Below are 14,880 nucleotides of genomic sequence, written 5' to 3'. Positions count from 1 at the left end.
AATTTTTTAAAACGTTTTTGAAAACAAAACAAAATGAACATTTCTGATTGGACAACTCCAGATAGTCCCTTTCTATTTCATCCTGTTCTTCTCCGTTTGGTGCCGAATGAACATAACCTAAAGGTAAAGGAGTGTGGTGGCAGACTCACATGAATGGGGATTTGAGGTCATGGCTTGATGCAGCGTACATAGTGAGGAGTAGTTCCGTTTCAGAGTCTCCATCAGCAGATGTAGAGAGTTACGAAACTGAGGAGAGGGGCGAGACAAAGGGTCAAATCAAATCAAATGTATTTATATAGCCCTTCGTACATTAGCTCATATCTCAAAGTGCTGTACAGAAACTCAGCCTAAAACCCCCAAAGAGCAAGCAATGCAGGTGTAGAAGCACGGTGGCTAGGAAAAACTCCCTAGAAAGGCCAGAACCTAGGAAGAAACCTAGAGAGGAACCAGGCTCTGTGGCTCATCTAAATGTAGCAAAGTATTAGTCTAAAAAAAATCAGATTTACATTGAGAAGGTTTTAACATGGCAACGCGTGTTTTATAACTTCCAAAGAAATCTGAATCTTAAAAACCACACCATCGGAAGACTGCTTTATGTTTTAGCCTTGTTCAGCTAGGTCCCTCTCACCTGCGTTCCAACGGTCTTCTTGTGGTCTCTCTGAGCCTGAACAGGCCGTGTCATCTTACTGCGACTGGTCAGGGAGCCTGCAGGCTTCTCCTCGTCGCTGAACAGCTCCAACAGCAGCTCAAACTGGAGGCAAGAGTCAAACACGTCTCAAACAGGAAACAGGAAACTGTTGTTATTGTTGTTGTTGTTTTTTAGACGGTTGTTTGTGACCATTTCTTGTATCATCTCGACTGTAATCTTTTGGTTCTTTGTCTGCTAACTGTGACGTTTTTCTTTCTCCAGTGGTTGTCACCATATGAAAAATGCACTAATAAAACGAAGAAGAACGAGGTACCTGTATTCACCACCAGGGGGCCGTTTCTCCATGACATAAAACGGTCTGTCAAGATCTAAACATAGACTTGTTCCTACAGCTCTGTGCTGGGTGTGTTCTCCAAGTTCAAACATCACACTAGTTAACCCGAGGGCACTACGATGGTCCTCTACATAAGACTAGTATACAGAATGTATTTACAGACTGGAAGACGGGAGAAAGGTTGAGTGTTTGACCTGATATGAAAAAACAAAAAAAACAAATAAACAAACAAATAAATAAACAAATAAACAAACAAATAAACAAACAAACAAACAAATAAATAAACAAACCAATAAACAAACAAACAAACAAATAAACAAATAAACAAATAAATAAATAAACAAACCCATAAACAAATAAATAAACAAACCAACAAATAAACAAATAAATAAACAAACAAACCTTGCTTAGTTTGAGCACAATAATCTGCTCTTCATTGACAGTGTCCTTATTCTTCTCCAGGAATCCCTCACACTGGTACTCCACCTAGGGACAAAAGGGTCGTGTTAAACAGAGGGAACAGCGGGTAGAGAAAAACATACACCCATGTCAATTCGTGATAAGAAGATGAAGATAACATGAGATATTCAACCTGACCCTCAGTCTAGAACAGGAGTGAGTGGTTTGGTTAGTACTGCTCAAACGAGGACAGCTATTTCAGTCAGTCAGTCAGCAGCTACACTCAACAACCCACATCCTACAGTCAGACAGCAGGCAATGGCCTACGTCAACGTATACATAAATAGAAGGTCTGACATGACCAGTTTTTGTTTGTTTTTAGAATTTACAATGATGCTTGTGTACCTTGTCTGCAAAGTGGAGGATGATAAAGGCTTTGTTGGACATACGAGGTTTGTCAAAAAGATCACTTTTCTTCAGGAAGGTGTTGTAAAGTTTCTGAGCCCATGTGTCATCAGAGCCTTTGGGCATCTGAGGGAGGGAGGAGAGGAAGGAAGGGGAGAAGTTAGTGAACACATCAGCCTGACTCACATCCTAAATATGTGTGTATGTACAAAGCCTTCAGAAAATATTCATACCCCTGGACTTATTCCACAGGTTGTTGCATTACAGCCTGAATTCAACATGGATTAAATACTCCCCCACCCCTCACCCATCTACACACAATACCCTGTAATGATATCACAGTACCCTGTAATGACATCACAATACCCTGTAATGACATCACAGTACCCTGTAATGACATCACAATACATACACAACATGGATTAAATACTCCCCCACCCCTCACCCATCTACACACAATACCCTGTAATGACATCACAGTACCCTGTAATGACATCACAATACCCTGTAATGACATCACAGTACCCTGTAATGACATCACAGTACACTGTAATGACATCACAGTACACTGTAATGACATCACAGTACACTGTAATGACATCACAATACATACACAACATGGATTAAATACTCCCCCACCCCTCACCCATCTACACACAATACCCTGTAATGACATCACAATAACCTGTAATGACATCACAATACCCCATAACGACAAAGTGAAAACATGTTTGTTTTTTTTTAAAGATTGTTTTGCAAATTGATTGAAAATGAAATACAGAAATATAATTTACATAAGTATTCATACCCCCTTTGCTATGAGACTCCAAATTGAGCTCAGTTGCATCCAATTTCCATTGATCATCCTTGAGATGTCACTACAACTTGATTAGAGTCCACCTGTGGACAATTCCATGATTAGACATGATTTAAGAAGTCATAAGATTTAAATGAAAATGTAAATGTTAAATGATTTAGAAAGAAACCACATGTCTATTTAAGGTTCTATTTAAGGTTCCACTGTGTTTTTTGTTCTTGTATTTTATTTGGTTGGATTATCATTATTGGATCACCATTAGCTGTTAGGAAAGTAGCAGATACTCTTCCTGGGGTTCCACACAGAACATGAAACATGACAGAATACAGATCATGTCAGAACAGAAACTAGACGATGAAGAACTGTCTGTAGATCTCTGAGATGTGATGAGTTTATATATCTGGGGAAGGGTAAATACAGTGGTCTGCATCATATGGAAATGGAACATATGGAGACTCTGCCTTAGAGCTGGTCATCTGACCAAACTAAACAACTGGTCTGGGAGCACCTTGGTCTGGGAGCTGGTCATCTGACCAAACTAAACAACTGGTCTGGGAGCTGGTCATCTGACCAAACTAAACAACTGGTCTGGGAGCTGGTCATCTGACCAAACTAAACAACTGGTCTGGGAGCTGGTCATCTGACCAAACTAAACAACTGGTCTGGGAGCTGATCATCTGACCAAACTAAACAACTGGTCTGGGAGCTGATCATCTGACCAAACTAAACAACTGGTCTGGGAGCTGGTCATCTGACCAAACTAAACAACTGGTCTGGGAGCTGATCATCTGACCAAACTAAACAACTGGTCTGGGAGCTGATCATCTGACCAAACTAAACAACTGGTCTGGGAGCTGGTCATCTGACCAAACTAAACAACTGGTCTGGGAGCACCTTGGTCTGGGAGCTGGTCATCTGACCAAACTAAACAACTGGTCTGGGAGCTGGTCATCTGACCAAACTAAACAACTGGTCTGGGAGCTGGCCATCTGACCAAACTAAACAACTGGTCTGGGAGCTGGCCATCTGACCAAACTAAACAACTGGTCTGGGAGCTGGTCATCTGACCAAACTAAACAACTGGTCTGGGAGCTGGTCATCTGACCAAACTAAACAACTGGTCTGGGAGCTGGTCATCTGACCAAACTAAACAACTGGTCTGGGAGCACCTTGGTCTGGGAGCTGGTCATCTGACCAAACTAAACAACTGGTCTGGGAGCTGGTCATCTGACCAAACTAAACAACTGGTCTGGGAGCACCTTGGTCTGGGAGCTGGTCATCTGACCAAACTAAACAACTGGTCTGGGAGCTGGTCATCTGACCAAACTAAACAACTGGTCTGGGAGCTGGTCATCTGACCAAACTAAACAACTGGTCTGGGATCTGGTCATCTGACCAAACTAAACAACTGGTCTGGGAGCTGGTCATCTGACCAAACTAAACAACTGGTCTGGGAGCTGATCATCTGACCAAACTAAACAACTGGTCTGGGAGCTGATCATCTGACCAAACTAAACAACTGGTCTGGGAGCTGGTCATCTGACCAAACTAAACAACTGGTCTGGGAGCACCTTGGTCTGGGAGCTGGTCATCTGACCAAACTAAACAACTGGTCTGGGAGCTGGTCATCTGACCAAACTAAACAACTGGTCTGGGAGCTGGCCATCTGACCAAACTAAACAACTGGTCTGGGAGCTGGCCATCTGACCAAACTAAACAACTGGTCTGGGAGCTGGTCATCTGACCAAACTAAACAACTGGTCTGGGAGCTGGTCATCTGACCAAACTAAACAACTGGTCTGGGAGCTGGTCATCTGACCAAACTAAACAACTGGTCTGGGAGCTGGGAGCTGGTCATCTGACCAAACTAAACAACTGGTCTGGGAGCTGGTCATCTGACCAAACTAAACAACTGGTCTGGGAGCACCTTGGTCTGGGAGCTGGTCATCTGACCAAACTAAACAACTGGTCTGGGAGCTGGTCATCTGACCAAACTAAACAACTGGTCTGGGAGCTGGCCATCTGACCAAACTAAACAACTGGTCTGGGAGCTGGCCATCTGACCAAACTAAACAACTGGTCTGGGATCTGGTCATCTGACCAAACTAAACAACTGGTCTGGGAGCTGGTCATCTGACCAAACTAAACAACTGGTCTGGGAGCTGATCATCTGACCAAACTAAACAACTGGTCTGGGAGCTGATCATCTGACCAAACTAAACAACTGGTCTGGGAGCTGGTCATCTGACCAAACTAAACAACTGGTCTGGGAGCTGATCATCTGACCAAACTAAACAACTGGTCTGGGAGCTGATCATCTGACCAAACTAAACAACTGGTCTGGGAGCTGGTCATCTGACCAAACTAAACAACTGGTCAGGGAGGACCTTGGTCTGGGAGCTGGACATCTGACCAAACTAAACAACTGGTCAGGAGGACCTTGGTCTGGGAGCTGGTCATCTGACCAAACTAAACAACTGGTCAGGGAGCACCTTGGTCTGGGAGCTGGTCATCTGACCAAACTAAACAACTGGTCTGGGAGCTGATCATCTGACCAAACTAAACAACTGGTCTGGGAGCTGGTCATCTGACCAAACTAAACAACTGGTCAGGAGGACCTTGGTCTGGGAGCTGGCCATCTGACCAAACTAAACAACTGGTCAGGGAGGACCTTGGTCTGGGAGCTGGTCATCTGACCAAACTAAACAACTGGTCAGGGATCACCTTGGTCTGGGAGCTGGTCATCTGACCAAACTAAACAACTGGTCAGGGAGGACCTTGGTCTGGGAGCTGGCCATCTGACCAAACTAAACAACTGGTCTGGGAGGACCTTGGTCTGGGAGCTGGTCATCTGACCAAACTAAACAACTGGTCTGGGAGCTGATCATTTGACCAAACTAAACAACTGGTCTGGGAGCTGGTCATCTGACCAAACTAAACAACTGGTCTGGGAGCACCTTGGTCTGGGAGCTGGTCATCTGACCAAACTAAACAACTGGTCTGGGAGCTGATCATCTGACCAAACTAAACAACTGGTCTGGGAGCTGATCATCTGACCAAACTAAACAACTGGTCTGGGGAGCTGGTCATCTGACCAAACTAAACAACTGGTCTGGGAGCTGATCATCTGACCAAACTAAACAACTGGTCTGGGAGCTGATCATCTGACCAAACTAAACAACTGGTCTGGGAGCTGGTCATCTGACCAAACTAAACAACTGGTCAGGGAGGACCTTGGTCTGGGAGCTGGACATCTGACCAAACTAAACAACTGGTCAGGGAGGACCTTGGTCTGGGAGCTGGTCATCTGACCAAACTAAACAACTGGTCAGGGAGCACCTTGGTCTGGGAGCTGGTCATCTGACCAAACTAAACAACTGGTCTGGGAGCTGATCATCTGACCAAACTAAACAACTGGTCTGGGAGCTGGTCATCTGACCAAACTAAACAACTGGTCAGGGAGGACCTTGGTCTGGGAGCTGGCCATCTGACCAAACTAAACAACTGGTCAGGGAGGACCTTGGTCTGGGAGCTGGTCATCTGACCAAACTAAACAACTGGTCAGGGATCACCTTGGTCTGGGAGCTGGTCATCTGACCAAACTAAACAACTGGTCAGGGAGGACCTTGGTCTGGGAGCTGGCCATCTGACCAAACTAAACAACTGGTCTGGGAGGACCTTGGTCTGGGAGCTGGTCATCTGACCAAACTAAACAACTGGTCTGGGAGCTGATCATTTGACCAAACTAAACAACTGGTCTGGGAGCTGGTCATCTGACCAAACTAAACAACTGGTCTGGGAGCACCTTGGTCTGGGAGCTGGCCATCTGACCAAACTAAACAACTGGTCTGGGAGCTGGCCATCTGACCAAACTAAACAACTGGTCTGGGAGCTGGTCATCTGACCAAACTAAACAACTGGTCTGGGAGCTGGTCATCTGACCAAACTAAACAACTGGTCTGGGAGCTGATCATCTGACCAAACTAAACAACTGGTCTGGGAGCTGATCATCTGACCAAACTAAACAACTGGTCTGGGAGCTGGTCATCTGACCAAACTAAACAACTGGTCTGGGAGCTGATCATCTGACCAAACTAAACAACTGGTCTGGGAGCTGATCATCTGACCAAACTAAACAACTGGTCTGGGAGCTGGTCATCTGACCAAACTAAACAACTGGTCAGGGAGGACCTTGGTCTGGGAGCTGGACATCTGACCAAACTAAACAACTGGTCAGGGAGGACCTTGGTCTGGGAGCTGGTCATCTGACCAAACTAAACAACTGGTCAGGGAGCACCTTGGTCTGGGAGCTGGTCATCTGACCAAACTAAACAACTGGTCTGGGAGCTGATCATCTGACCAAACTAAACAACTGGTCTGGGAGCTGGTCATCTGACCAAACTAAACAACTGGTCAGGGAGGACCTTGGTCTGGGAGCTGGCCATCTGACCAAACTAAACAACTGGTCAGGGAGGACCTTGGTCTGGGAGCTGGTCATCTGACCAAACTAAACAACTGGTCAGGGAGCACCTTGGTCTGGGAGCTGGTCATCTGACCAAACTAAACAACTGGTCAGGGAGGACCTTGGTCTGGGAGCTGGCCATCTGACCAAACTAAACAACTGGTCTGGGAGGACCTTGGTCTGGGAGCTGGCCATCTGACCAAACTAAACAACTGGTCTGGGAGGACCTTGGTCTGGGAGCTGGTCATCTGACCAAACTAAACAACTGGTCAGGGAGGACCTTGGTCTGGGAGCACCTTGATCAGGGAGCTGGCCATCTGACCAAACTAAACAACTGGTCAGGGAGCACCTTGGTCAGGGAGCTGGTCATCTGACCAAACTAAACAACTGGTCTGGGAGGACCTTGGTCTGGGAGCTGGTCATCTGACCAAACTAAACAACTGGTCAGGGAGGACCTTGGTCTAGGAGCGCCTTGGTCTGGGAGCGCCTTGGTCAGGGAGCGCCTTGGTCAGGGAGCGCCTTGGTCAGGGAGCGCCTTGGTCAGGGAGCGCCTTGGTCTGGGAGCGCCTTGGTCTGGGAGCGCCTTGGTCTGGGAGCGCCTTGGTCAGGGAGCGCCTTGGTCAGGGAGCGCCTTGGTCAGGGAGCGCCTTGGTCAGGGAGCGCCTTGGTCAGGGAGCGCCTTGGTCAGGGAGCGCCTTGGTCAGGGAGCGCCTTGGTCAGGGAGCACCTTGGTCAGGGAGCACCTTGGTCAGGGAGCACCTTGGTCAGGGAGCACCTTGGTCAGGGAGCACCTTGGTCTGGGAGCACCTTGGTCAGGGAGGTGACTAAGAACCCAATGACCACTCTGACAGAACTACAGAGTTCCTTGGCTGAGATGGGAGGACCTGTCAGAAGGACAACAGTCACTACAGCACTTCCCCAATCTTGGCTTTATGGCAGAATGGCCAGACGGAAGCCACTCCTGAGAATGCAAAGAGCTGGAGAAAACCAGGCACAGCTCATCACCCAGCTAACACCATCCCATGCTTTTCAGCGACAGCGACTAGGAGACTGGTAAAGATAGAGGGACAATGAATGGAGCCAAAATACAGGCAAAGCCTAGATGAGAACCTGCTTCAGAGTGCAAAACGATGTTAGACTGGGGGTGAAGATTTTACCTTTCAACAGAACCATGACACCAAGCATACAGACAAAGCAACGCTGGAATGACTTCAGAACAACAATGTGAAAGTCCTTGAGTGGCCCAGACTTGAATCCCATTAAATCTGTGGAAAGGCTTGAAGATTGCATTTCACCGCCACTCCCCATCTAACTTCAAAGAGAAAATCCACAAATCCAGATGTGCAAAGATGGTATACATACCCAAGATGACTCAAAGCTAAAATCACTGCCAACTTTGCTTCTACAAAATATTGACTCAGGGGTATGAATACTTAGAGAAATTACATGTTCCATAAATGTGCAAAAATATCTAAAAACATGTGTTCACTTTTTATATCATTACAGGGTACTGTGATGTCATTACAGGGTACTGTGATGTCATTACAGGGTACTGTGATGTCATTACAGGGTACTGTGATGTCATTACAGGGTACTGTGATGTCATTACAGGGTACTGTGATGTCATTACAGGGTACTGTGATGTCATTACAGGGTACTGTGATGTCATTACAGGGTACTGTGATGTCATTACAGGGTACTGTGATGTCTTTACAGGGTACTGTGATGTCTTTACAGGGTACTGTGATGTCTTTACAGGGTACTGTGATGTCATTACAGGGTACTGTGATGTCATTACAGGGTACTGTGATGTCATTACAGGGTACTGTGATGTCTTTACAGGGTACTGTGATGTCATTACAGGGTACTGTGATGTCATTACAGGGTACTGTGATGTCTTTACAGGGTACTGTGATGTCTTTACAGGGTACTGTGATGTCTTTACAGGGTACTGTGATGTCATTACAGGGTACTGTGATGTCATTACAGGGTACTGTGATGTCATTACAGGGTACTGTGATGTCATTACAGGGTACTGTGATGTCATTACAGGGTACTGTGATGTCATTACAGGGTACTGTGATGTCATTACAGGGTACTGTGATGTCATTACAGGGTACTGTGATGTCATTACAGGGTACTGTGATGTCATTACAGGGTACTGTGATGTCATTTACAGGGTACTGTGATGTCATTACAGGGTACTGTGATGTCATTACAGGGTACTGTGATGTCATTACAGGGTACTGGGATGTCATTACAGGGTACTGGGATGTCATTACAGGGTACTGTGATGTCATTACAGGGTACTGTGATGTCATTACAGGGTACTGTGATGTCATTACAGGGTACTGTGATGTCATTACAGGGTACTGTGATGTCATTACAGGGTACTGTGATGTCATTACAGGGTACTGTGATGTCTTTACAGGGGTACTGTGATGTCTTTACAGGGTACTGTGATGTCATTACAGGGTACTGTGATGTCATTACAGGGTACTGTGATGTCATTACAGGGTACTGTGATGTCATTACAGGGTACTGTGATGTCATTACAGGGTACTGGGATGTCATTACAGGGTACTGGGATGTCATTACAGGGTACTGTGATGTCATTACAGGGTACTGTGATGTCATTACAGGGTACTGTGATGTCTTTACAGGGTACTGTGATGTCATTACAGGGTACTGTGATGTCATTACAGGGTACTGTGATGTCATTACAGGGTACTGTGATGTCATTACAGGGTACTGTGATGTCATTACAGGGTACTGTGATGTCTTTACAGGGTACTGTGATGTCTTTACAGGGTACTGTGATGTCATTACAGGGTACTGTGATGTCTTTACAGGGTACTGTGATGTCTTTACAGGGTACTGTGATGTCATTACAGGGTACTGTGATGTCATTACAGGGTACTGTGATGTCTTTACAGGGTACTGTGATGTCTTTACAGGGTACTGTGATGTCATTACAGGGTACTGTGATGTCATTACAGGGTACTGTGATGTCATTACAGGGTACTGTGATGTCATTACAGGGTACTGTGATGTCATTACAGGGTACTGTGATGTCATTACAGGGTACTGTGATGTCTTTACAGGGTACTGTGATGTCATTACAGGGTACTGTGATGTCATTACAGGGTACTGTGATGTCATTACAGGGTACTGTGATGTCATTATAGGGTACTGTGATGTCTTTACAGGGTACTGTGATGTCATTACAGGGTACTGTGATGTCATTACAGGGTACTGTGATGTCATTACAGGGTACTGTGATGTGATGTCATTACAGGGTACTGTGATGTCTTTACAGGGTACTGTGATGTCTTTACAGGGTACTGTGATGTCATTACAGGGTACTGTGATGTCATTACAGGGTACTGTGATGTCATTACAGGGTACTGTGATGTCATTACAGGGTACTGTGATGTCATTACAGGGTACTGTGATGTCTTTACAGGGTACTGTGATGTCATTACAGGGTACTGTGATGTCATTACAGGGTACTGTGATGTCATTACAGGGTACTGTGATGTCATTACAGGGTACTGTGATGTCATTACAGGGTACTGTGATGTCATTACAGGGTACTGTGATGTCATTACAGGGTACTGTGATGTCATTACAGGGTACTGTGATGTCATTACAGGGTACTGTGATGTCATTACAGGGTACTGTGATGTCATTACAGGGTACTGTGATGTCTTTACAGGGTACTGTGATGTCATTACAGGGTACTGTGATGTCATTACAGGGTACTGTGATGTCATTACAGGGTACTGTGATGTCATTACAGGGTACTGTGATGTCATTACAGGGTACTGTGATGTCTTTACAGGGTACTGTGATGTCATTACAGGGTACTGGGATGTCATTACAGGGTACTGGGATGTCATTACAGGGTCATTACAGGGTACTGTCATTACAGGGTACTGGGATGTCATTACAGGGTACTGGGATGTCATTACAGGGTACTGGGATGTCATTACAGGGTACTGTGATGTCTTTACAGGGTACTGGGATGTCATTACAGGGTACTGTGATGTCATTACAGGGTACTGTGATGTCATTACAGGGTACTGTGATGTCATTACAGGGTACTGTGATGTCATTACAGGGTGATGTCTTTACAGGGTACTGATGTCTTTACAGGGTACTGTGATGTCTTTACAGGGTACTGTGATGTCATTACAGGGTACTGTGATGTCATTACAGGGTACTGTGATGTCATTACAGGGTACTGTGATGTCATTACAGGGTACTGTGAGGGTACTGGGATGTCATTACAGGGTACTGTGATGTCATTACAGGGTACTGTGATGTCTTTACAGGGTACTGTGATGTCATTACAGGGTACTGTGATGTCATTACAGGGTACTGTGATGTCATTACAGGGTACTGGGATGTCATTACAGGGTACTGGGATGTCATTACAGGGTACTGGGATGTCATTACAGGGTACTGGGATGTCATTACAGGGTACTGTGATGTCATTACAGGGTACTGTGATGTCTTTACAGGGTACTGTGATGTCTTTACAGGGTACTGTGATGTCATTACAGGGTACTGTGATGTCATTACAGGGTACTGTGATGTCATTACAGGGTACTGTGATGTCTTTACAGGGTACTGTGATGTCTTTACAGGGTACTGTGATGTCATTACAGGGTACTGTGATGTCTTTACAGGGTACTGTGATGTCATTACAGGGTACTGTGATGTCTTTACAGGGTACTGTGATGTCATTACAGGGTACTGTGATGTCATTACAGGGTACTGTGATGTCTTTACAGGGTACTGTGATGTCTTTACAGGGTACTGTGATGTCATTACAGGGTACTGTGATGTCTTTACAGGGTACTGTGATGTCTTTACAGGGTACTGTGATGTCTTTACAGGGTACTGTGATGTCATTACAGGGTACTGTGATGTCTTTACAGGGTACTGTGATGTCATTACAGGGTACTGTGATGTCATTACAGGGTACTGTGATGTCATTACAGGGTACTGTGATGTCATTACAGGGTACTGTGATGTCTTTACAGGGTACTGTGATGTCATTACAGGGTACTGTGATGTCATTACAGGGTACTGTGATGTCTTTACAGGGTACTGTGATGTCTTTACAGGGTACTGTGATGTCATTACAGGGTACTGTGATGTCATTACAGGGTACTGTGATGTCATTACAGGGTACTGTGATGTCATTACAGGGTACTGTGATGTCTTTACAGGGTACTGTGATGTCTTTACAGGGTACTGTGATGTCTTTACAGGGTACTGTGATGTCTTTACAGGGTACTGTGATGTCTTTACAGGGTACTGTGATGTCTTTACAGGGTACTGTGATGTCATTACAGGGTACTGTGATGTCATTACAGGGTACTGTGATGTCTTTACAGGGTACTGTGATGTCTTTACAGGGTACTGTGATGTCATTACAGGGTACTGTGATGTCTTTACAGGGTACTGTGATGTCTTTACAGGGTACTGTGATGTCTTTACAGGGTACTGTGATGTCATTACAGGGTACTGTGATGTCATTACAGGGTACTGTGATGTCATTACAGGGTACTGTGATGTCATTACAGGGTACTGTGATGTCATTACAGGGTACTGTGATGTCATTACAGGGTACTGTGATGTCATTACAGGGTACTGTGATGTCATTACAGGGTACTGTGATGTCATTACAGGGTACTGTGATGTCATTACAGGGTACTGTGATGTCATTACAGGGTACTGTGATGTCATTACAGGGTACTGTGATGTCATTACAGGGTACTGTGATGTCATTACAGGGTACTGTGATGTCATTACAGGGTACTGTGATGTCATTACAGGGTACTGTGATGTCATTACAGGGTACTGTGATGTCATTACAGGGTACTGTGATGTCTTTACAGGGTACTGTGATGTCTTTACAGGGTACTGTGATGTCTTTACAGGGTACTGTGATGTCTTTACAGGGTACTGTGATGTCTTTACAGGGTACTGTGATGTCTTTACAGGGTACTGTGATGTCATTACAGGGTACTGTGATGTCTTTACAGGGTACTGTGATGTCATTACAGGGTACTGTGATGTCATTACAGGGTACTGTGATGTCTTTACAGGGTACTGTGATGTCTTTACAGGGTACTGTGATGTCATTACAGGGTACTGTGATGTCATTACAGGGTACTGTGATGTCATTACAGGGTACTGTGATGTCATTACAGGGTACTGTGATGTCATTACAGGGTACTGTGATGTCATTACAGGGTACTGTGATGTCATTACAGGGTACTGTGATGTCTTTACAGGGTACTGTGATGTCTTTACAGGGTACTGTGATGTCTTTACAGGGTACTGTGATGTCATTACAGGGTACTGTGATGTCTTTACAGGGTACTGTGATGTCATTACAGGGTACTGTGATGTCATTACAGGGTACTGTGATGTCTTTACAGGGTACTGTGATGTCATTACAGGGTACTGTGATGTCTTTACAGGGTACTGTGATGTCTTTACAGGGTACTGTGATGTCTTTACAGGGTACTGTGATGTCTTTACAGGGTACTGTGATGTCATTACAGGGTACTGTGATGTCATTACAGGGTACTGTGATGTCTTTACAGGGTACTGTGATGTCATTACAGGGTACTGTGATGTCATTACAGGGTACTGTGATGTCATTACAGGGTACTGTGATGTCATTACAGGGTACTGTGATGTCATTACAGGGTACTGTGATGTCATTACAGGGTACTGTGATGTCATTACAGGGTACTGTGATGTCATTACAGGGTACTGTGATGTCATTACAGGGTACTGTGATGTCATTACAGGGTACTGTGATGTCATTACAGGGTACTGTGATGTCATTACAGGGTACTGTGATGTCATTACAGGGTACTGTGATGTCATTACAGGGTACTGTGATGTCATTACAGGGTACTGTGATGTCTTTACAGGGTACTGTGATGTCTTTATAGGGTACTGTGATGTCATTACAGGGTACTGGGATGTCATTACAGGGTACTGTGATGTCATTACAGGGTACTGGGATGTCATTACAGGGTACTGTGATGTCATTACAGGGTACTGTGATGTCATTACAGGGTATTGTGATGTCATTATAGGGTACTGTGATGTCATTACAGGGTACTGTGATGTCATTACAGGGTACTGTGATGTCATTACAGGGTACTGTGATGTCATTACAGGGTACTGTGATGTCATTACAGGGTACTGTGATGTCATTACAGGGTACTGGGATGTCATTACAGGGTACTGGGATGTCATTACAGGGTACTGGGATGTCATTACAGGGTACTGGGATGTCATTACAGGGTACTGGGATGTCATTACAGGGTACTGTGATGTCATTACAGGGTACTGTGATGTCATTACAGGGTACTGTGATGTCATTACAGGGTACTGTGATGTCTTTACAGGGTACTGTGATGTCTTTACAGGGTACTGTGATGTCTTTACAGGGTACTGTGATGTCTTTACAGGGTACTGTGATGTCTTTACAGGGTACTGTGATGTCTTTACAGGGTACTGTGATGTCTTTACAGGGTACTGTGATGTCTTTACAGGGTACTGTGATGTCTTTACAGGGTACTGTGATGTCATTACAGGGTACTGTGATGTCTTTACAGGGTACTGTGATGTCATTACAGGGTACTGTGATGTCATTACAGGGTACTGTGATGTCTTTACAGGGTACTGTGATGTCTTTACAGGGTACTGTGATGTCTTTACAGGGTACTGTGATGTCATTACAGGGTACTGTGATGTCATTACAGGGTACTGTGATG

The 14,880-nt window shown here is 45.1% G+C and overlaps 1 protein-coding gene across 1 annotated transcript in view; it reads right to left on the bottom strand.

Moving 5' to 3' along the window:
- Positions 1–14,880, bottom strand: part of LOC118380836 (unconventional myosin-Va-like) — a 74,786-nt gene that overhangs the window by 43,226 nt on the left and 16,680 nt on the right. The window contains 6 exon segments of the mRNA XM_052467042.1: positions 150–170; positions 172–209; positions 211–246; positions 629–751; positions 1,386–1,469; positions 1,788–1,913. Coding sequence (XP_052323002.1) covers positions 150–170; positions 172–209; positions 211–246; positions 629–751; positions 1,386–1,469; positions 1,788–1,913 — 428 coding nt within the window.

The sequence above is a fragment of the Oncorhynchus keta genome, chromosome 17 (genome assembly GCF_023373465.1).
Source record: "Oncorhynchus keta strain PuntledgeMale-10-30-2019 chromosome 17, Oket_V2, whole genome shotgun sequence".
Taxonomy (NCBI): domain Eukaryota; kingdom Metazoa; phylum Chordata; class Actinopteri; order Salmoniformes; family Salmonidae; genus Oncorhynchus; species Oncorhynchus keta.
This window is presented reverse-complemented; position numbering and strand designations above follow the sequence as displayed.